The 25,391-nt window shown below is 36.2% G+C and overlaps 1 protein-coding gene across 2 annotated transcripts in view; it reads right to left on the bottom strand.

Annotated features, from left to right (window-relative positions):
* Positions 1-2,166: 2,166 nt before the first annotated feature.
* Positions 2,167-25,391, bottom strand: part of LOC145998591 (uncharacterized) — a 62,707-nt gene continuing 39,482 nt past the window's right edge. Inside the window, exons 1-3 of one of the 2 annotated variants that reach the window (XM_083135052.1) lie at positions 23,583-24,170; positions 14,553-14,657; positions 2,167-2,664 (exon numbers count right to left, since the gene is read on the bottom strand). In XM_083135052.1, coding sequence (XP_082991178.1) covers positions 2,320-2,664; positions 14,553-14,657; positions 23,583-23,798 — 666 coding nt within the window. In that variant the 5' untranslated portion in view covers positions 23,799-24,170 and the 3' untranslated portion in view covers positions 2,167-2,319. Of the gene's footprint in view, positions 2,665-14,552; positions 14,658-23,582; positions 24,171-25,391 lie in introns of those variants that run through there. The other variant, XM_083135044.1, reaches the window with a different exon arrangement.

The raw sequence follows: 25,391 nt of genomic DNA, 5'->3' as shown, positions 1-25,391 counted from the left end.
CTTGTCATGGAATAATAAAAAAAATTCAGTGCTGGCAGCTGGCACTGGAAAAATACAATAAATCAAATGTGTGGATAAAGTACACCTTTCTGGTAAAGTATTAATATCTCACCGTGTTTTAAAGTTATATGATGTGACTTATGTTAGAAAAAAATGGTATGGTATTACAAATTATTTTTATAGATATTTTACAAGATCTGTTTTGATAACGCAAAAAGAATTCAGAACTGCATTTAACATTAGTGAATTAATTTCTTTGCCCAAAGTTAGTTTGCAACTGTGAAGGAAACATGTGATGCATTTGTTATATACTATTATACATAAAAAGTCACTTTTACAGTAAATCATACAAGTATATATGAAAGTGTTAAAAGTAATCTTAGGCAGTAGTATGTTATGGCTAAACATTCATCATGTAAAGTAACAGTCTTGCAGATCAAGTTAGTTACTGTAGCTGCACATTGCTATGTCCATATTAAAACAAGTTATGTATAAGGCTGATTTCACTGCCCTGGTTTGTGTCATTGTACAAAACGAGTATTGTATATTACCTTAATGTTTGGCACACAGAAAATGTGTGTGTATAGTTGAGATAATGTGTATAAATTGTAAACAAATACATTTTTATCAGCAGTAAAGTGAGTTTACTTTCATAATGTCACTACTAAAATCAAATTTGTAATATTTCAGTAGTTTTCATATCTCTTGTACTCATAAATATATACAAAATATTTACACACAATAAAGCTAGTGATAACAAATATATAATTAAAAAACATCAATTTATATTCACAATTTCACAAATAAAACAAATATGATGCAATTGAGCAACCATACTTACTCTGTCATATATACAGGGTGTCATTTTAATGGCGCCCATGGACCACGGAAACGTATAGAGGACATCAAAGCAAACAAATTTTCTCAATAACATTTTTCTTGGAGCGTCGTTTCGGCGCTACAGTCGTTCAAAAAAGCCCGTTTTGCCGCCTGAATGCTGGCAACCCAACACAACATTTGATAGCATTTGTGACGTCATATCCCGTCGTGAAGCGATGCGGTACAGGGTTGCCAGGAACACACATATTCTATGAAAAATGACATAGCTAAAATCAGCCACATTATGTACCGTAAAACAAAATGGAAAACGCGTTTTGTAACTTAAATACGAAAAATGGTAGAAAGAAAATATAATTCAAGTGGAAGTGGTCATATCGAATATTGTCTCAGCTTGTATGTCAAATATTTACAAATCTAGTTACCAAATTGGCATCTACAATTTAGTCTATCCACTTTGTCCTTCTGATATTAGTTTTCTGTGACACATTAACAGATGACAAAATAGAAATGAAAGAACTCAGGGCTATAAGTATAGTAATACAAGATCTCCGACGACTGTGTTTATCTATGCACCGGATACATATGTAATAGTTTGCAACTGTTAACAGGACAATATATTCGTTACTGATTCATCATTACGTTGTTACTGTGGTTGTTCATGTTCTAGCCGTAATGTAACAACGTGAACCTCGGATACTTCCGTTATCACCACAAGGAATCTGGACACAAACCTGTAGATATCAACCTTGCAATGGATTTGCAAATATAACTGACATGTAGCTGGGCGTAAACAGCCACATGTAAGCTGTAGGCCCAATAACATTTATTGTTGTTGATATTTGACAAAATCCGATATTGACACTTCATTTTGAATACGTTGTTACCATTTCTCATATCGTTGATTCACTTCCCCCTTCCCCGGAGATGACTGCTGATCTTCTGGTTGGTAGGCTATGATGTTCGGTCTTCTGGACGCGTTTCTCGCTTCGTTGTACAGCTAATAATGTGGTTTGTCATTTTTCATAAAATTTGTGTGTTCCTTGCAATCCTGTCGTGCGCTGTTTCGCCGCAGGAAATGACGTAACAGATACGATCAAATGTTGTGTTGGGTTGCCAGCATCCAGGTGGCAAAACGGTCTTTTTTGAACGGCTGTAGCATCGAATCGACGCACCAACGAGAAAAATGTTACTGAGAAAAGTTGTTTGTTTTGATGTCCTCTATACGAATCTGTGGTCCGTGGGCGCCATTAAAATGACACCCTGTATAATGTACTCTGTACATTTGTTTTATATTTTCATATGCATAAGTAAGGAAAAAATGGGATATGCACCTTAGCGAAAACATGTTTTATAAAAGTGGAATCCTTAAAATTAAATGTCAACACTTTTGTGTCACTTTTATTTCACAGGTATATCTTGGAAAGTTCATTGTTCAGATTCTTCTTCATAAACAAAAAAAAAAGCACACGTCATGATGAGTTAATTACTAGTTTGAACGTCATTCACATCACATACGATGTTGACATAGTTGTGTTCCGGAATTATAACTGTTTTCTCTTCCGAACTGTGACTTTCTTGTATCTCCGTTAAAGAAGTTGTTGGATGGAGTTGAGAAAGCAGTCCTTTGTACAAAACTTGATTCATTAAGTTTTCGGCAAAAATGCGTTGCATCTTATCCATTTCTTTGAGTTTGAAAGCCACTGTTTTAGCATATGCATCACAGGCATCTATGTTAGAATATGCATCCTGCATTGGTGTAGTTTTTCTCTCCAGTGGTGCAGCATGCTGTGACTTATCTACATATCCACGTGTTGGACCATAATTCTAGAACAAAATAAAAAGTCAGAGTTTTTGGTCTACTCTAGAAAAAGAAATCATGGATCATTTACAAAATAAACATGGAAGACTACTTTCACATCCACTGAAAGAAAAACATTGGCAACATTGTCATGTTTGCACACTTGGGATCAGGTTTTGCATGTACAGTGGAACCCCACTTTTACACTTTCCTTCATTGCACATTCAATCTTGATGGTTCCAAGCAAAATGCTGTAAGATCTGATTTTACATTTTAGTTTTTTTTCAGCTTGGTCTCCCTGAAAAACATAAAACCGAGGACCCACTGTAATACTTACTGGGTTGCATTAGTCAGGGTGGCTACTCACTGAATTCCTTGAATTTTGGGAATTATGTGTGAATTATTGGCTCCTGGAATTCTGTGCGAATTTTTCTCCGTAGACGTGAAAAATTGCAACTTTTATTAATCCAAATCTCATTGAATTTATACATATTTATAAATGCCCTGAGGCAAGTTTTCACCAATTTAGGTTTTATTTTTATCGAGGAAGGAAAAGAAAGTTACGTGAAAAAAAAAGGATTATCTCAATCTGTTAACTTTGTTAGTGTGCTTTGCAGAACAATCTATCTGACAGACGGGAGAATATGGCAAGATATCATGAAGATGATTAGGTAAATTTGAGCTTGAAATTCTCATACAATTGACAATTTTTCGTAGACTAGTATATCCCATAAATTGTGACTTGTGTTTGTAGACGTACTATTTCGTGTAAGTATGTGGAATAGCAAATGTAAACCCACACCTTAAATTTAAATATTTTAAATATGTAGCATAACGTTTAATTGAATTGAATTAGATTTTTTGCATACATTGAAATCAACACAGACCCTTTATATTGTTAATATATTTGTGTGTGTATGTGTGTGGGTAGTGAGAGGCGCTAATTCATAAGGTTGAAATAGAGAAAACATCTGCTTGTACCCTTGAATTTTTGGAAAATTCGTCTTGAAAACTGGGAATTATACTTGAATTTTATCATGGTCCTAGAGTGGCCACCCTGATTAATGAAAGTGAGCACTTACTAATTTTTAAATTCTTTGGAGCATATATTCCATTTTTGTATGAATAAACAGGTTCATTGCCTGCTCCCTTAGAGCAGTTTTTAAATGTCCTGCTAATCTTAGTTAACTAACTGCCAGTTGGGAGATAACAGCCAGTCTTAACCAGCACCAGGTTTTTCAATGTGAAAGTTAACTGCCAGTTAACTAATCCATAGTTTGTTCTCCAAAACAGTGTGTTGGCAATTCTGAAGCACTGAAATTACAGGAAATTGATCTGCGTCCCATCTTTTAGTATAGTTTCACAAACTTTTATTATTATTGCTATTATTACTGTTTTTATTTTTTATTGTTGCTCCAAGGGATAGAACAAGTGATAGAACTATGCATTATTTTTTTTAGAAATCATTTGCCGAAAGTATATATGTCAAAAGCAAAGCCACGTCGGAATATCGCTGTACTAAAGTCAATCGCCTGATACAGAAACAAGATTCTCTCCTTAAAATTTTACTGTTAATTTCTAAATTACTGTTAATTTCAGAAATACATGTCTACAAAATATAATAATACTAAACACACACACACACACACACACATATATATACAGTATATACTAGGGCTGAGCCGATACCAGCAGTTTCGGCATCGGTGAGTATCGGTTGATTTTCTTTTACCAATACCAAAGATTTTCAGTGGCTAGAAAAGCAGGCAAAGGCAACAGCGTGTCTCAACATTTGTCCTTTCTAAAAGTTCGTTCACCCTTCCTTGCGACAGATTGAAAGAGCAGGGCAAGAAATTCCATAGATTTTCCTAGAAACACTGGATCATAAACCCCCACCCTCCTGGGAAGCAGATGGCAAGAGCAAAGGCACGGGCAAGTGAAAGCTGAATCCAAAACGTGACCATGAAGGCATCTAACTGCTTTGTTAACGCTGTGGGAAATAAACCATTCATTGCCAATTCTTGCTTGAAGATCGTGGTCCTAAGATAGGTAGATGTTTTTAACCCCCCACCGCACTAATGCCGGGTCAGATAGTTGCGGAGTTCTTGGAAAAGAGGAATGAAGATCACTGTGAAATTAGCTTTGCTTTATCTACGTTCAAGGGGAATCAGCAATTTATACATATCCTCTTCACTTTCGTGTGTCTTTCACTGTCTTTCGTGTGACTGCCGGTATCGGCCAATGAGGCCGAAAGCCAGCCCCTGTGGCGCAGTGGTTAGCACATCGTGCTATGACACCAGGTGTCCCACATTCGAATCCCGGCCTGGGGATGGATGTTTGTGAGTGTCTATTCATCAATTTCATCACATCATAACTCATCCCAATCTTCGCAAATGAGTCAAAAGTGGCACAAAAAGCGAAGTAAAATAAAGCAAATCAATCATTATTTCCACCGAGATTAGATTGGGAACATACGTCTTTCAATGGCAGTACGAAGGAAGATAAGCTAATCGGGACTGGACCTACATTTTAAAGTGGGCCCTGAACCACTATATGCCTCCACTGAGTATCGAACAGGCGACGGCGGTACCACTACACCATCGGGGAGGCCCCTCTAAAATATTTATATACACAACTACTTAGAATAATGTACATAAAATATTCATCAGGAACTTTACTTTTTATCTAATGGACGTACAGTGAGATCCACTAGTATTGCTCAGCAAATTGTCCATGACTATTTTCATTAATTTTTCTTACATCCTATGCATTTTTAAGCGATGGATTTTTATGTATGCTGCTGCAGAAGTTGTCAAGAGGTTGTTTTGAGTTTTCTTTTAATTACTGAAGCTCTTATTGGGTCAAATGAAGTGCAGGAACATGGTAATACTCATGGACCCCACTGTACCATCATTCCTTTTGTTATTCAATAAATATTCAATTTTTTACTTCTTTGGCATTAATTTTCTTGCCAGGACAGTTGTTTTTACACACATTTTAGCAGTCTTAACTACACGTAAGCTAGATGATGAATATTTGCTGTTATATCTCTGATTTTATAGCGTCCTTTTACTATTTATGTAATAATATTTTTTAGTCAAGAAATAAAGAACAAAATAGGTATTAACATTGTCTTTCCTCAGTTTCTTAGTCTGTGGTTCAATACAACAATACTTCATACGCATCGGAGAAATTAAGTACTAATTAATTAATTTACATATTATGATGAATCGACCAATAATTATATTAACGTATTAAATAGACACACTTTTATTATTATATTTCTAAGACACTTGGCTCGGACTGGCTCCCCAAATTATATATTTCTAAATACGTCCCTAGTGATGTGACAAGTTAGTATGACTCGGTAACAGCTTTTTATTTTATACTGGAATTATAAATTATATCGTATCTGTGAGTATCGGTATCTGTATCGGCAAATGGTGGTATTGGCTCAGCTCTAGTATACAGGGTGTTCTGGGAGGAAACTGCAATACTTTGGGAACTGGTAGTATGGGTGATTCTAAGCAAAAAAAGTTCATATGAACATGGGTCCAATTTTGAAGGATAACGGAGATATGAACAGAAATTAAAATGATGTAGGAAAATGTAAACAAAACAGTAACAAGTAAAACATGGCAATGTAATGGTAATTGTGTAAGTAAATACGAGAAGGGACATGCTGATACTAATGTTTATTGCATGAATTTGTGGTGTATCAGTAATTAGTACACGATAATTAAGTAATGAAGCAAGCACATTCCAGTTGGTTGATCATTCAACATCTGAATTCCACCTACCCTAATCGATGGATTGGTCGTTGTCGTGGTCTGGTTCTGTGGTCACCTAGTTCTCTTGACCTAACCCTTCTTGATTTCTGTTTATGGGGGTGGATGAAGCAGGAGGTTTACCGGGAAAGGGTGAATACAAGGGATGAACTGCACATTCACATTATAAATGCTGCTGCATTAATCTGGGAACATCATCGGGAACTTTGTAGTGCAACACAAGATGTCCTCCGACGCTCTCAGAAGTGCATTGATGTTGGTGGTGGTATTTTTGAGAATCTGCTCTGACCTGCTATCATTTCTGTGGCCTTTTCCCTCCTTACATTTGTTCATGTGAGTACTGACCAGCAGGTGTTAACATTTCATTCTTCTACATTTACTGCTTGCTTCATTACTTAATTATAGTGTACTAATTACTGCTACACCACAAATTCATGCAATAAACATTAGTATCAGCATGTCCATTCTTGTATTTACTTACACAATTACCATTACATTGCCAAGTTTTACTTGTTACTGTTTTTGTTTACGTTTTCCTACATAATTTTTATTTCTGTTCATATCTCAGTTATTGTTGAAAATCGGACCCATGTTCATTTGAACTTTTTTGCTTAGAATCACCCATACTACCAGTTCCCAAAGTATTGCCGCTTCCTCCTGGAACACCCTGTATACCTAGGTACATACATATACACATATACAGGGTGTCTCAAAAGTAATAGCGCAAACTGACACAGGTGAAAGTACATGATAATAGAAGCAAAAAAGTCTCGGTAAACATGGGTCTGCAAATGAGCCATTTGAGATAATCGCGAATGTGTGATTACAAGCTGCCACTGACTTCATTGTTTGTAAATGTCGTCCTAGTTGGTAAAATGATTTCGAATACCCGCGGTTCATTTCGGAATTGGTCACAAGCATGTAGAATTATCTGTACTCATTGTATCCATCATGTTTGATTACAATGCCACCTCTCGGAAATGTTCTGTTTTGTAAAGAAAGAACAAACCTCGGAACATGCATGGAGTAAAGCACTGTGTTTACAAAATGCAATCAGTGACGGATTGTAACCACACATTCGCACACATTATTAGCATTTTACGAACTAGGATGACGTTTACAAACAATGAAGTCAGTGGCGGCTTGTAATCACACATTCACGATTATCTCTAAAACGGTTTGTTTGCAGACCCATGTTTAGAGACTTTTTTGCTTCTATTATCGTGTACTTTCACATGTGTCAGTTCACGCTATTACTTATGAGACACCCTGTATAGGGTCATTCCATGTCAAGTAAACCAATGAAAAACACCTGACCATCTCTAATTTTATTCATACTTAATGGTCATGAAGGAAAAACGGGAAAATTTCAGATTTTTATGTTTTCTAGTTAAAGTATGAAAAATAGCACAATTTGCCGCACACATGCAATCACAAAAAAAGTCATAAATCAAGCTAGAATTAACGTAGAAGGTTGGGATAAGAACCAAATTGTTGCTTTTGCTATGAGCTTTAATTAGATATATCACGTGACTACTTTTCAATTTTTTTTTCATTTCAAAGTCATTCAAACTTTTTTTGAAAATCGAATTTTTCAAAAACCTATATTTTGAAAATTTTTAAAAAATGCACATAAAAACACATATTTCAACATCAAGTATTAGAAGTTTTCTTATGGGATCGCAATGAGATCATAGTTTTTGACATATATAAATACTATATATACACTAGGTAAGACCATATAACATGGGAATATTACAGTTAAATTTAAAAGTTCATTACACTCTCCAAGGAAAACATCATGCACGTGCACTCCAGTACAGCAAGGCCAGCAGTGCTGGCCCACAGCTTTACGGTTACAAAATTACTTCTTTAAGTTTTAGTTGTTCATTATTTCTTCCCTGTTACCTCAACAGAACTAACATGCCGTAGGCCTGTAATGTTCGTCCTTTTCCGATATGGGACCATCCACACTCTCTCGTGGCTTGTTGACAAAACATCTGCTCGGCGACGGCGACACATCACCCTGGTCTGCTTTTAAAAGCCAACGCCAGCAGGATTCCCCAAGAGAACCAGGCGACCTTCAATCAGCCAATGGGAGACTTTTTTTGTGGAGGGAAACTTTGTGGAAGCAAGTTGGGGTCACGTTTTTTTCCAAGCGCTTTGCGAGGTTAAAAGTTTCTCGCGCGTGCAAATTTCTATTTGTTTTGTTTGTTTTTGCGGGAAGTTAGAGTGGGTATGTGGAAACAGATAGCTTAAAAAACTTTAGTACTGCCATTGTTTACTATTTTGTACGAAAAGGAATACGTGGTGCCAAAATGGATTTGTGAATATGTGAAAATCGTGAAAACTGATTCAATCATCTGCGTTCGTCTGTTGTATTAAATACATTTGACAACAGGCTAAATGAGGTTCGAATAAATGAACAACTGCACCAGGACATTCACCTTTCCCTTTCAAATACTCGGTGATTGAAGACCATTTTGAAGTACCAGAGACGATAAGGAAACAGAATCAGGTAGAGTGCTCATATTTCAGTATAACGTACCATGTAGAAGCAATGGATTCTTGGTTGTTTTTTTTTTACTTTTCTCCGGCCCTCGTGGTGAAGTGGTTAGCACATCACGCTACGACGCCGGGGTCCCAGGTTCGAATCCCGGCATGGGCATGGATGTTTGTGAGTGTCTATTCATCATATCATCACTCATCCCCATCTTCACAAATTAGCCAAAACCAGCACAAAAGGCAAAGTAAAATAAAGGAAATCAATCAATCTTAACTTTTCGGGATCTGCTTCCCCAACAAAAAATGTCGCCGCACCCCACTGGAAAACATAATTATCGTATCTTCCCTTCTTTCATGGCAACAACTTTAATTTACTGTGCGGTAAAGAGCCATGGTTGCTGCATCCATTTCTTCACTTGAAAGGTAGTAACTACAGCCAGTGGGACATCTGGGTTCCACAAGGGTGAGGATCTGAGAGACAGGCACTTGTAGTTTATATGCTTAGTCTCTTTTAAATGATGGAGAAGAACCAGCAGGGTGCAGAAACTCAACTTCCACCATATTTGCAGAGTCATTCTTGTCCAAGACTACAGCGATCCACCAATTATTGTTGTTCTCACATGTTTCATATCCTTTCACTTCTGCCAGTTGCAGCCTCTGTTTCACACCTGCTCCTAACATATTTAAAGTGCATGACTGTTCACTTGTTGAAAATACCTTTTTCACTAACACTGTATCAGACACTGGGATCAAACTGTAGAATTTATGTCTACCTGGTATCGGTTTTGCAGACAGAAATCTATCTGCAAGTATTGTTTGTTCTTCATTGTGTAGTTTTTCACCACCGAGTCGATATTTTCCTCACACCATGTAAACAGCTGTGATGGTGTAATTATTTGGTCATCATAGGGCTGCTGCAGCCTTGCCCTTCCTGAGAGTCTTTTCACAGTACTGCCCAGACCATCACACACTCCTTTCCCATGAGTTGTAGCATAAAAATGCCACTCCGCTGCTACTCCAAAATCATTAACATGGTGGCAAATGTTTGAGCAGTTTTTCCTGTTTTTGAACTGTGTAGCTGAACCATCTGAGAAGTAGTAAATTTGTTTCAAATCTCCAATCAGTACCAATCTAAGATGAGATATAAGCTTTTTTTTAAATAAATGAATGGCAACAGTGTCATGCTGCAGACATTCAGAGATGCATACAATACTTTGGAATTTTAGATCATTGTGATCGTTGTAGTAGACTACTATTGGAAAAATAGTTGCTTGCTCATTGTTCCAATGAAAAGACTGGGCCTGTACAGCAACATGCTGTACCTGGCGCTAAACACATTATCTGCGCTAAACACAATTTCTAGTCACTTACAGATGTGCCATCATTCAGTGTAATTTTCTTGGATTTCAGCACTTGTATCATTAGTTTTAAATTTTTGATGTGTTGTGCAAACGCAGACTGTGTGGGTACCACTTCCATCTGCCAAGACACAATGTTTAGGTCGTAAATCAGCTAATTTTGTAAACCCTATCTTATCAGTAGGATTTTAGTTTTTGAACAGTTGCCCAACACTAGCCTCTTTCGAGTCATCTGTTTTTATTGAAACAAACTCTCTTTTTCCGGGCATAAGATTGCTGACAGCATCACTGTTGTAAAAACTGATTATCTTTTCAATGACAGCCTCATTTAAAACCTTTCCAGGTTTAGGGTTAGGTGTTGCCAAAATACCTTTTCTTTAACAAATGCTTTCGCTTTTCTTGTCATTCTGTTGCTAAACTGAAATTCTCTTTGTATTTTATTACATGGCCAGCTTTTAGGTAGTACTGTTAAAAATTTGCAATTTTTCACTCGCACTTACATTATCTTCTTGAAACTTTTGTTTTAGCTGACTGATCATTTCACATTCTGCATTTTTTTCCACAGTTTCCTCTCCATCTGTACTTGCTTCTGTTAGTATCTTTTCTCTCAAACATCTTTTTATTTTCCTATATTTTTTATCACACTGTATGATTTCATTTGCAATTTTCTCTTAGCAACAGGTGATTATTCTAGAGAGATTAGAGAGTTATTCAAATACTTTAAACTGACATCTACGGACACAAATGCTTCGTCAACATTACTAGGTCCTGGACTACTGCTACTGGGTACTGGTACTGAACAGTCATCTGCCTCCTGATTTGTAACCTGTTGCAACTTAATTTGTTTCCTACAACTGTCACAAATTTTCATACCTGCCACAATGATGTCTGACATGTCGCACATCCATTCAGTAACAGGCCGGAGACTTCTTTTAACACTCTGGTGTCTGTCTTTCTTAAAAGGGTTGCAGGAGAAAATCTTTGCTGTTTCACTTACTTTTTCAGCCATACTGGAGAATAACAACACACACGCAATGTCTATTATCAGTAATAATAACCCTTTTACTCAACCCACTACTTAACTTGCAGAAATACATATTCTTTATGTAACCTGTGCAAAGAGCAACTTCACTGCAGAAGAGTCAAGGCACAACTGAATGCTGACTGATGGAAACAGCAAGCATATACAGTATGTAACATTGTTATTCGTACACATAGAATTTCTGAGGAAAGAATGTCATATCTACTAGTAAATATAATCATTTTCATATGTGCCTGGAAATTAATGTTAATGACGGTTTCACCAACAAATGTCAATAAAAATATATGTTCAAAGTGTATAACCAGAGCATACAATTTGTGTGAAAAGATAAAAACATGCTGTTTCATGCAACATTGTTATTTGTACAGGCAAGAGCTTCAATCTTCCTCGCATACAGCGCCACTGCTATTCGGGAGATTTTGTGCAGTTTGCAACTTCGTAACAAGTTTGAACATGCAGGCATGCTCCCCGTCAAGCGGAATGCTGGCGTAGGTATTGTTGTAGGCCTATCGTCTATCTATTAGTGTGTTCGAAATGGGGAAGGTGAAGGAACTTAGTTCCGATCTGAAGGATGTTATTTTAAATTTGGCCCTTAGCGGTTATATGTTCAGAAAAATTGGACAAACAGTCAATAAATCACACTCCACAGTTCAATACATAGTAAACAAATTTAGAGAGGAATGTTCAACACAGAGTGTGCCGAGAAAACCAAAAGAGAGATGGTTTAATAAACGTGATGAACGCTTTATTTTAAAAAGAGTGTGAGAAAACCCACGACTAAGTGTTCCTCAGTTACAACCGTTAGTAGAAAATGTTGCTGGCAAGATGATGTCCGATGAAACTGTCCGACGTGCCTTGTGGAAGCATGGATATCATGGCAGAATACCACAAAAGAGGCCATACGTAAATAAGGTGAATCGTAGGAATAGACTTTCAATCACGAAAGAGCACATCCACAAGGACCAGGAATTTTGGGATAGTGTCATATGGTCAGAAGAGTCCAAGATTAATATATACGGGTCAGATGGGATAAATAGGGTCTGGAGAAAATCAAATAAAGACAATGATCACATTAACACAGTTCCAACAGTTAAACAAGGTGGTGGGTCATTAATGATTTGGGGTGTATATCGTCCAAAGGTGTTGGTACCATCCAGTTTATTGACGGTATCATGGATGCATATGTCTATTTGGACATATTGAAGAACAATGTAAAGCAGAGTGCCCAAAAATGGACATGCTGCCTATCTACAGATTCCAACAAGACAATGACAGTAAGAATAAGGTGCGAGTTAACATGAATTGGATAATATGGAATGTGCCCAAACTACTACAAACACCAGCTCAAAAATCCCATTGAGCATTTATGGGCAATTTTGAAGAGGCGAGTCCATAAAGCAAGCGTCAAGTCCAAACAAGAGTTGAAAACTGTTGTGCAAGCCGAGTGGAATAAAATAAGCTCTGAAACATGTCGGAAACTGGTTAATTCTATGAAGAACAGGTGTCAAGCAGTAATTAAAGCCAAAGGATACGTATCAAAATATTAGCACTGTGAGGCAATTTGCTCTGAATATACTATTTTCTTTTATATTATTAAGTGTACGAATAGAAAAGTTGTACAAAAAATGGCATGTTTCTCTTTCAGTTTCATTTAATTTATTATTGTCATTTGTTACACAGAATTTGGGTAAGATTTTATGTTCTTAATGATATTAGTTATTGAATTGTAAAGAAACAATTTCAAAAGTGTGTATTTCCTTTCAGATATTAAAGCATTTTCTTTGAAAATCCATGTGTACGAATAAGAATGTTACATACTGTGCTTGTTTGAACATTTTCAGACTTGCATTCCCTGTAAGGGGACACTTGCCTTCCCCCAATATTTTGAGACCTATAACGTTTTATAAAAACCTGGTAATTATTAAAACTTTTAAATATGTTATACAATAGTAGTTTCAAATGGAATCGTATCCAAATATACAAATTTGTACATTTTTAAGATGGGACAAGATATATACAATATATATATATATTGTAAAGTTTTTCATTTTTTAATTGTTTTAAAATATATATTAAATATTAAATTAATGTTTTACAAATTTTTAAATATTTAATTCTTTTAACAAATATTTGTTAACAACTTGCCCTCCCCCCACAAAAAAGTGAGACCCTTTCCTACATACCCATTATTTCACCATTTGGCCAATTTGGTAAACAACATAGTCCTTTTACAAATGAATGGAATTTACATTGCAATATTCCCGTGTCATATGGTCTTACCTAGTGTATAGTATGTGTTTATACATGTCAAAAACTATGATCCCATTGCACTCCCATAACAAAACTTCTAAGACTTGATATTGAAATATGTATGTTTCTGTGTATTTTTTAAAAATTTCAAAATATAGGTTTTTGAAAAATTCGATTTTCAAAAAAGTTTGAATGACCTTGAAATGAAAAAAAAATTGAAAAGTAGTCATGTGATATATCTAATTAAAGCTCATAGCAAAAGCAACAATTTGGTTCTTATCCCAACCTTCATTAATTCTAGCTTGAATTATGAGTTTTTTATGATTGCATGTGTGCCGAAAATTGTGCTTTTTTCCATATTTCAGAGGATTCTAACTGGAGAACTACAACAGATACAAATCTGCAACTTTTCCTACCTTAGGTGGTACTTCATAACAACTAAGTATGAATAAAATCGGAGATGGTCACGTTCAAAATTGACCAAAATTTGGTTCACTTGACATGGAATGACCCTATACGTATGTAATAACTAGCCTTTGTTATTTTAAATTGGAATTATTCAAGTATCGGCATCGGTGGGTATCGGCTCAACCCTAGTAAAAATAATTGAGATTTTTCTGAGGTGCATCATTCAACAATAAATCCTGAAGTGAACGGAACACACAATAATAATAATAAAAAAAACTGGGACCAGGACTCGAACTTGTATCATAAAATGTGATGAGCTCCCCAAGGTGGTGCCTCTAACCACTGCGCCAAATTGCCGCTTTATGTTACAAAAAGTACTCTTATAATACCATCTCTCCCACCCCCCCTCAGAAAGTTTCCATTTCATGTTCTGAAATGCATTAATTATGGAGCATATGGACTGTGGCGACTGAATATCAGAAAAGGTAAAATTTTGTACCAGCCCATCTCTAATTTCTGTATTAACTTTTGTGAATGAAAGAAAAGAAAATATAAAATCTCACCTTTATTTTCAAGAATTCATTTAATGATACCATCTTCCTTTTCTCCTTTAGTGTGGCTGTCTGCTGTGACTGAGTATCCTCCACTGTTGGAGAGCTCTCGGGAGTCTGCAAGCACAGGATAAATTAAAATAAACATCTAATTACAAATTATCCCCGTCCCACACTCAAACCTATTTTGTACCAATCAGAAACAAGCTAAATCTGGGCCATGTGTAATTTAATTTTTAGCATGTTGCACAGAGAAAAACGAAAGCGTTAGTAAAAATGACAATTTTTCATAAAATACTGTTCTACAAGGCGTTTCAGCTGACTTGCCCTGATTTCAATCTTTATTTACAAAAGTACCACAGCAGATACAAACTTACACAAGGTACAGCTTGAAAGAGGAAGGTTCAAAGTTTATTTTAGTATGTTCTCAATATGGACACCATGCAGTTTGGTGGCATGACAAAGGCGAACACACATGTTGTCGGAAAAGTGTATCAAAGTTTCCTTCAAAATGGTTCTGGTTATCCTCCTGACTTCATCTTGCTGTCAATGGATAGTTCTCGGGCCAGACTTAAAAACTTCTTGTTTCAGGTATCCCTACATGCAAAAATGGCATAGATTAAGTCTGGACTTGTGGGAGGCTTGATTCACAATTGGTTCAGACCAGAGACTGCTTTCAAATTCACATTATGGCTGTCAGAAGCACACAAAACACCATACCATATCCCAACAAATGCCAAGCAATCCAATGTTACAATTTTTTTTCTAAGATACAAAGATATTTATAAGTCCCAAAATATTAATGCTCAATATGAGATGTAAAAAATTTAAGGTGCTGTTCTGGAATGAAACTAATTTACATCAGAAAATCTTACAGAACATAGTAAATTGTTTGCATATGCAGACAAAACAGGAAGAACAAAAATGATGTGCAGTGTACGATGACATAATTTACATTTTGTTTCACGCTGTGAGATCATTGCCACAGAATGAAACCGTGTGACTTCTGGCAAGTACTAGACAGAAGTATACAGAATGGAAAATAGTTCCCCAGAAAACACGCATTAAGTAATCACCAAGCCTCTGATGTATATGTTAACAGACATAAATAGAAATCAAACCATGTGTATCGTGATTAATTCGGAATTAAACGACCTGAACTTAGAACAAACAATCTTTGGATTTTCTTTAATAATCCATTTTACACTTCTTGAATTTCCCGATTTACAACAGTATTTCATGTAAACTATAGCCCATTAGCGGCAACGGTTCTGATTGTTTTATGATTTCTCCTAGCAGGAAGACTAATTATCTTAGAATTTTGGAAATCACTGTCACACAAAATTTGAACCTTCCTTAAAGTAATGAGCACTGTTTGAATTTCAAAAAGAAGTTATTTATGTTGAAAAAGACAACTTCAAAATTACATTACGCAAGCATGTGTTTTTCCCATGGACAAGCGACTGTAAATATTGTAGACTAGTGGCAATTAATGTAGAAGTAAATCGAAACCTTAGTAGAATATATTTAAGAACTTTATTTTAATGCTAAGAGAACCAAAACTGGCCTGCCTAACCCAACTACAAAAGTATATATTGGACAAAATGTTAAGTAATTGCTAAAATTCCGCAGTATGTGTTAACAGAAGTAAATCTAAATCAAACCATGTTAAAATTGCAATAAAACAAAAGGGACTTGGGCCCCATTAGCTCTTAAGTTGTCTTTTTTATTTGGGTTTTCTACATCAATTTTCAACCTCTTGCATTGATCATGACAATGAGGATGAATGCTGAAACCGAAGATGGGGCACAATGCCTTAACCAGGGTTCGAACCTGGGGACTCCATATCCTGTTATACTGACTACCATGGAAGCTGGCAGTGGCGCAGGAATGGGGGGAAGGAGGGGGTATACATTATACTCCCCTAAATCTTTAACTCCAATTGTACCCCCTTAGATAATTTGACAGATGCAAGGTGCTACTGTTAAAAGAACCTATTTTCAATTCGCTCAATAAAAACAGTTTCTATTGTTTAGAATGTATAAGTATTATCTTCCTTACCACAGAAATTCAAACCATTGTAAACTTATTCTTCTACATTGTGCTTGCTACTAGTTAGTTCATTGACCTGTGTTCTTGGAAACCCTTTTAAGATGAAAATTGTTCAAAATGTGTGTGGGACAATGGAATCAGGTACAGTTTACTCTCAGAAAATCATGCTCCAGACGAATGCTATTTTATATAGGGGGGGGAGGGAGTGAACACTTTTCTAAAGACGTGGTCGCATCTACGTATTTGAAGATACTAGATGGGTATATGACTGGACTTCTTTTCTTTTGAATCTTTCAAAAGAAATTATCCTTAACCAAATACTTGCACAAACAAGATGGGGGTACAATGTACTCCTGTACCTCAGCCATAATTTTCATAACTTTGTAAAACAGTGTTCGGAAAACTACACTTAAACCTATGCCTAACAAGATTTTTCGAATCTAGAGATAGTACTGAGAAAAGAAAAGTCTCTTGTTTCCTCTCCAATTCCAAGACGATACTGAATAAATATATGCAAAATCAAAGCTAGACAATCTCCTTCAAAATTCTGGTATCATATTTGAAGAAATTGTTCAAAATAAATGTATATTACTATGTGTCTTAACCAGACATACCAAGCGCATATCTTATTGATTTCTTTCAAATAAATCGTATATTTTGTTTACTGTAATTGGAAAGTTAATCCATTAGTGACAATTGAGAGCTTGTGTGGCCTGGTTTCATCTTATTGATTTTTTTCAAATGAATCATTTATTTTGTTTACTGTAATTGCAAAGTTAATCCATTAGTGACAATTGAGAGCCTGTGCTGCCCGGTTTCAATTCAGGATAAAATTCTGTATTTCAACAGTTCCCAGCATCGAAACAAGATGCGAGAAAAAACGTTAAGAAAAGTTTTTGCTTTTATGAGACAAAAAAAAGGGCAGATATTTTTTAAAAACAAGAAAATGATGGGAGAAGAAATTTATTGTGATTGATAAACAAGTACATACCTTGGCTATTTTTTGACAGTCACCATTAACCTCCAGACATTTCTGATAGTGTGGCACAAGCTTCCGTATACCCTCTGCGTAAAAATCTGCCGCCTAAGAGTGCAGCCAGTCCACAACTGATGTCTTGAGCCTGTCACTGTCATTGAAACACTTCGATGAAAGCCACTTTTTCAGGTGAAGAAAAAGAAAGAAATCGCTGGGGGTAAGGTCGGGGCTGTAAGGGGGATGATTGAATAGTTCCCATCGAAATCTTTCAATTGTCTCAACAGTATGAGCAGCTGTGTGTGGGCGGGCATTGTCATGGATCAGAAAAAATCCAGAGCATAGCATTCCTCTCCGCCGATTTTGGATGGCACGTTGCAAATTATTCAGTGTTTCGCAATACACCTCTGCTGTAATTGTTCGTCCTGGTTCCAAGAATTCCACAAAAATCACACCCTTTTGGTCCCATGATTTTGTGAACTGATGGTGTTTGGTTCTCCTAAAGCGAAGAAATTCAAACAGAGTGCATTGCATTGACTGCTGCTTCGACTCCCGAGTGGCATACGATATCCACATTTCATCCCCCATCACTATGTGCGAAAAGAGGTCATCCCTATCATCCCCCCCCCCCCCCCCAGCTGGCAGCTGTCCTCCTTTGCTCTTTGTGAGCACCTGTCAGCATTTTTGGTACCCACACAGTTTGTGATACCCCAGGTTGTCCATCACAATTCGATGCACTGTTTTCGCAGACACTTCTGGAAACTCTTTGGCGAGTTCAGATATTGTGAACCTGCGATTAGAATGCACTTTCTCATTAACATGTTCCACCAGATCGTAAATCTGAACGCTAGGCCTTCCGCTACGCTCATCGTCATGGACATTTGAACACCCTTCCCGAAATTCTCTGCACCATTGCCTGACCTTCCCTTCACTCATCACTGTCGGTCCATAAATGACACACAATTCCCCATGGATGTCAGCTGCATTCTGTCCTATGGCGTTCAGAAATCGTATGACAGATCTCACTTCACATTTTGCGGGATTTTGTGTTACGGCAGCCATTTCACCTTACTGCTACTCGCACGTACGCAACCCCACTCTGACGATTCCATCTCTGTTGCAAGCACAGAATACTAGGGAATGCTCCTGCGCATGCTCAACTTCATCAGTGTTGCCAACCCCACGTAAAAAATCATCGGCCCTTTTTTTTTACATACAATTTACATGTATTTAGAAAAAAAACACATTCTTTCCGCTTATTTCCCAATTTCAAAATGTGACCCCCACATTTTAACTTCAGATTCGTGATTACGAGGCCTCAATGATTATGCCAAATATGAAAGAAATCTGAGAGGCATCCGGTATTGTAAAATCGCTCCTTTTTTTTTCTTTATTTTTTTTTTTTTAAAAAAAATAAAACACCCTCTAGATGTCTGAGAAAATATTGGCTTCTAAAAGGCATTGGATGTGATGCACATCTGCCATAAATTGTTCAAAAAATTTTTTATATGTAGCTATGAAACTTTACAATTAAAATAAACTGAACTGGACAGGAACTATGATATGAAAGTATGATATGTGCAATATAGTATGGTTTCTATGTTCAGTGGGGAGATGATTAACCCTGGCTGGGATAGCTCAAGATAGAGGAGGGGGAATCGTACTCACCCTTTTTAATCTCACTCTGTATTGAAATGAATAGATGTATCTTTGATAGCAATTTTCATATTTCAAACTCCTGATTTTCCCTTCCGTTAAATTCAAATGAGGCCAGAACAAGATCCAGAGGTTTATATGTTTCAGATTTGTTATCTGGTCTTGAAATCTGTTTTTAAAATAACCATATATTCTAATAAAAACAAAGAAATAAAAATTATTTATCAGCCAATCCATTTGTAATGGAGGTTACAGTTTTACTAAGGCAAAGTGATATATTATTCAAATTAATCTTGTTCTATCCACTTTGTTAGTCTAAGTCAGTAAATACACATGTATACATTTATACTAGAAAGTTTCATGTGGAAATATCAAATCTATTTGAAGAAGAAACAATATTTAATATGTAACACAGGTTACATTTTTTGGGAAGAGGTGTACGACTTCGTACCTTTCCAATCAGAACCCTGGTTCTGTGTAGCAAAAAAAATATTGTTTTTCAATTTTTCTGTTTATTAAAGAATCAAACTGTAAACTGCAACAACTAATTTGTAGGAGAAAAATTAAACTGATTGATTTATGATTTATTTGATAGGTAACGGAGGTTACAAGTAATGTCAGATAGGTAACTGAACTACTCCTGAGGCAGTATATCTTAAAATAAATCATTTTATGTTTATAACAGAATGCGTTACATAATATATAAAACTATAGGCAGTCTGTCAACGTACACATCTTAATGGAAATTAGTTGTATGGTAGTAACAAAACATAATACAAGATTTTGAAGACTACATATCAAATCATCGGTATAAAGAAAATACAACATTATAGCATGCAGTATTTTATAACTGTTACTAAGTTCAGGATGTCAACTTGAGATCAATAGGAAATATCGTGCAGTGGATTTGGAAATTATGAAAAAATGTATAAAATAAGATACAAGTTAATAACTGCACGTTACAGAGAGAAGACAAATGTGCAAAGAAAGTAAAGTTACACTTGCACAAAAAAACTAACATAAATAATGGTAAAGTACATGATTTTTTTAAGTTACTTGCTTCAAGATTGGGATACTCTTTGTTATTGTATCAAAAAGTTACTTTTCATACACACCAACTGGATATGGAAATTCGTACAGAACCCTGTTTCCTATAATCTTCATATTTGCAGGAGGTAGAATTTTGTCTATTTGTTCATTACATACTTTTCATCATGTTCATCAATCTTAAATATTTTACCATCGCTTCCATATAATTTTAGAAATACCACTTCATCATTGTCACAGCCAGTCTGACAGATACCTGCATACTTATATCAAACATGACTTGGTATGATTTGAGATGACCGGACCCGTCTCCGATTTTCTTCATATTTGACATACTCACTAATTGAGGCCTCCTAATCATGAATCTGAAGTTAAAATTTGTCGGTCACGTCTAGAAATTGCGAACCATTGATGCTAGCCTCACGAACCATTGGCGCATGGTTAGGATAGGCAAACATAGTTAAAATTTGGTGTCGTGGTATATGTGGTTGTGAAACAAAAAATTTCTAAAACTAACACCTTATTTTTGCTTATTTTGCAATTTCTAGACGTTTCCGACAAATTTTAACTTCAGATTCGTGATTAGGAGGCCTCAATTAGTAAGTATGCCAAATATGAAGAAAATTGGAGAGGGGTCCGGTCATCTTAAGTCGTTCCCATGACTTTTAGTGCCAACCTTGAAATCAACCAAAACATATCTTCCTGGCTTAATATTTTGTGGTGTGAGATCAAACCGATATAGGTTTTGCAACTGATGGCACAGGAACGTCAGAAGAACACTTATATGGTAGATAATGTACTACTATCATCATCAGTGTAGACATTAATGTATTAATATATTAATATATTCCGACATACTAACTTAGGTTATGTTTAATATAGTGTAACATAGTAGTTTCCATAACCAGATAGCTAAATAGTAATATTACAATTTCAGACAAGTAACCTCCGTTACACTTTTTAAAAGGAATTAATATATTTATAAATCAATTATTTTAGCTAATACATTAGATATGACTCCATTATTACTTTCTGAGGTTTTGGTGTAAATAACAAACCTATGTTCAATTTTACATGAATTAATCACTAATTTTTGTATAAGAGGTTACATCGTGTAGTTACTAATAAAAATCTTAATAAGTTTGAAACAGCACGTGCCTTACAATTAATTATTGCTATGTTGAAAACTACAACAGTGCTTCTTTATTTCCCACCTTAAGTATGTTTCTTCACTTCCTCCATTCGATTGTTACAAGCTATCAAACTTGCACATGTTTGAATGGAAACTTGGACCTAGTGACAACAGTTGCATTTAGTGATGAGAAAATGAAACAAAGAAGTACAATAAATGCAAATGTCAGTTGGTTTCTTAAAATATATGGATTATCAATTCTACTGTAGATATAAATATTCAGTAACAGTATGGTATAGTGAAAACACATTTCACTCGTTCATTTCCTAATTATTTACATTTGTACTTACCTGTATGCATAGCGGAACATTTTTGAACGTGGGATTTTGCTTTTTTCACATTATTCTTCGTTGCTAATTAGCTTACGTTACATACAATATGGCAGGCAAATCTTGACTCACGTTGTCTATATCAGCTGATATGCAGTGTTTCCAATCTTATTAACCGAAAAATGCCGCACAAACTATTCACAGAAGGTTTTTAGGCGAAAATTGATCCACAAACCATTCACGGAAGGTTAGGTAAACAGAAAATTAAATTGAAAAACAAAAAAAAACGCTCACACGTAATCTTGTAAAACTACCGTGTGGTTGCTACACTAACAGCGGGTTACATAATCAGAACATTTGATTCACATAGTCGACGGTAATGGTGGCAAGAGCTATCGTGCATCCGAGATACATTAATGTCGAAAAATACATGATTTACCGGCCGAATAAGTTGAACGAAGGGAGAAAACACTTCCACGAGCTTCCTAAAGTCTACAGAAACTCAGTTCTGTAAGTAGTTTCTCCTGTAAATTTGAAGAAATGTGTTTTCACTATACCATACTGTTACCAAATATTCTTCACATTTCATTTTCCATTTTCTCTTGAAATTCCCACTTTTCATGGATTGGCTGTTATGCAAATTTTGCATTAAAAAAAGTGTGTGCTGTTCTAAAATGGAACATGTCTACCATGTCTTCACATTATACCTAGGTATAATGTGCCAAGGGCGTGTGAATTTTGTACCCCCCCCCCCACCAAATGATTAACGTTCCTGCACCACCAGAATCTGGCATGATTATGTTGTATTAATGCTGGTGGTTTGATATATTCCCAATTCTACATAGAGTGTACATTAATGGTTTGTAATTGGTTTGGTAAATTTCTCGTATCGGACAAACGGATTTCTTCAAATTTACAGAAGAAATTACTTACCGAATGCAGTTTCTTTAGACTTGTGGAAGTTCGGGGAAGTGTTTTCTCGCATCGTTCATTGAATTTTGCCGGTAAATCATCTATTTTTCGATATAAATGTGTGAGCGATGCACGAAAGCTCTTGCATCCATTTACTTCCAGGTGGATGTAGCCTGTGTGTGATGACGTAATCCCGGTCAGTGTTTCCAAACACGTGTTTTTGTAACTGAAGAAGGTACGTTTCCGCAAATGGTTTGTGGGGCTATGTGTCAATGGTTCGTTGGGCTATGCATCAATGGTTCGTGGGGCTATGCGAGAATGGTGTATGGGGCTACGCATATTTTTTCGAAACCATTTTCTCACTATTGTAACCTATAGTGACCCAACCTAACCTTAGCGGAAATGGTTCGTGGTGTATGTATGGATGGTTCGTGGGGCTACGTAGGTATTTTTGGGTGCAGTGGGGTGGAAACACTTCATGCCGAGTACGGTAGTGAAACTGTGACCGCCATTTTGCGTGTTACCGAAGGCAAAAAGATACGAAGAAAACTTACTCGGTATGTCGCAAATAGAGCTTATTTCCGTGAAATAAGCGAAATGCCACCTTCAGCAATGTTTCTCAATGCAGAATACGTAAGTACGAATATTCAAATTAAATGAACTAGCAAATTTCAGCCGTTTGTCCGATACGAGAAATTTACCGAAATAAAATATACATTATTTTCGTTAGATATTAATTATTTCACCTAAAAAAATGTTCCGCAATGCAGAATAGTACGTTAGCAATGTAAAAAATTGCGAAATAAATCATTGATAGGTGTCTCCGGTATAGCAAAGTAGTACCAAATAGTCTTTCTGCAAGGAAATTTGAAAAAATCATAATACAATCGGAACCATTGCCGTTATTTCCAATGGTCTACCATTCACAAAGGGTTACTTACTTCATCGATGGAATTGTCGTCAAATTTCATAGCTGCATCACCAGCTTCGATGATCTCAGTTTCATCTATGTTTAAGTGGTGCGTTCTCGTAACATGTCTCCGCAAATTGGAAATTGAAGATTGGTATGCAAGGGTCTTTTTGCAAATGTTACAAGTTGCTGATTCTCTGCTCGCAGCAGTAAAATAGTGCCAAACGGTACTTCTTTTCTTGGGCATTATAAACTAATGATAGGTTACATTCAATGATATGCTATAAAAGTTTATGAGGAAGATTTACTATTAAACATTTGCAATTCTGTTTGCAGTTCCCGCTGTACTCTTATTTATCACAATTATGAACAGACACAGTACCAACTGAATCAATTTTATACCAAGTCTCAACCAATTATCATATGGTATTTTGGTGACTTTCAGCGGTATAAAAAAAATTTACACAAATCACTAAGAAAATGCTTAGTTCATCTTCATTCCTGCAACCAAGAAAGAGCCTTATCTGTGTAAGAATATGTCGGAACAACACAAATAAGAAGTGAACCGAACCATTCAACTATGGCGACGCGTTACTCGAGCGACCTAAATGACTCTACCGATTCGACTCTCGCAAACAGTTTAGCAAAGTCTCCACCATCAAAGTACAGTACTACGTAAACGGCAAAAGTAATAAGCGAATCGTCCATCAGCATTTTCAATCGGTCTCTTTTGTTTTGCTTCCGCAAAAGCAGGACACCAGCATCTCCTTTGCATCAACAGAATTTCAAAACAATACAACATATGAAGCTAATAACCTAGCACAGTGTTGGCGATTAGAGGGGGCAGTGCCTCTCCCCCGACATTTTTGCCCCTTGCTATAGCCACGAAATTTTATCTACCACGAGAAAGTAAACAGCCCGGAGCATTATTTTTTTGCCGAGTCTGCTGCCACGCACGTGTCAGCAGTATGAATAAGCGTCAAATTTGCTGCTGCTACGTAATTCGTATGCTAAGAGGATGTTACAAATCTTAAGAACAGATTAAGACGAGAGAAATGCAAGCTTATGATTAGTGGGAATGAATGTACAGGTAATTTAGAACCTTTGTCTTTAGAAAGCATTTAGCGATATTATTTTAATGCGAGCAGAACTTAACCTAACTACGAGAGCATTTAGGTTTATTATTAGAAGAATGCTGAGGGACATAATCTTAAAACATTTTTGTGAAAGTAATCGCTACAACTTCACAGTATGTGTTGCAGACGTAATGGACATTTCCACTCAATTTTTTTTACAACAATTTTAAAAACTACACCTTGGAAAAATGACCCTTGCAAGTTCTCGCGTTTCTCTACGTCCAGTTTAAGGCAGAAACGAGACTTCCAAAGTTGCTAGGCTAGCGTTGCGCTGAAAACACGCCGCCGCCATGTTACTACGTCACTCCTTAGGGAGAGCTCGTTTGTCGTCTGCTTCGAGCGTCCAGCCGGATGGGTAGCCCACGGTGAGCGAACACGTGCAGCAGTTTTACAAATTTGTACCGATTTAAATAATAGAAGAAGGAGCGATAGGAGAAAGGAAAGCTATGCTTTGTAATGATCATTCTTCTATGAAATATCCGTGCTGCTCACGTGCAAGATAAATGAAAGGGTTCAGCTGCGTGTGTGTTCTCAGGCCATGCGAAATATATTGCTTATAAAATTGGTTGCTGACCAGACACTCAAAAATATTTTCTAAACTTATATTTATCGATATTTACCGTAACCTATGTAGTGCAAAATAGGAATTTTCACATTCTTCACTTTATTTATAAAGCCTGTTTAACTTTCTTTTCCAAAAAGCA

The sequence above is a fragment of the Lepisma saccharinum genome, chromosome 1, assembly GCF_977018435.1.
Source record: "Lepisma saccharinum chromosome 1, izLepSacc3.1, whole genome shotgun sequence".
Classification (NCBI taxonomy): Eukaryota; Metazoa; Arthropoda; class Insecta; order Zygentoma; family Lepismatidae; genus Lepisma; species Lepisma saccharinum.
This window is presented reverse-complemented; position numbering and strand designations above follow the sequence as displayed.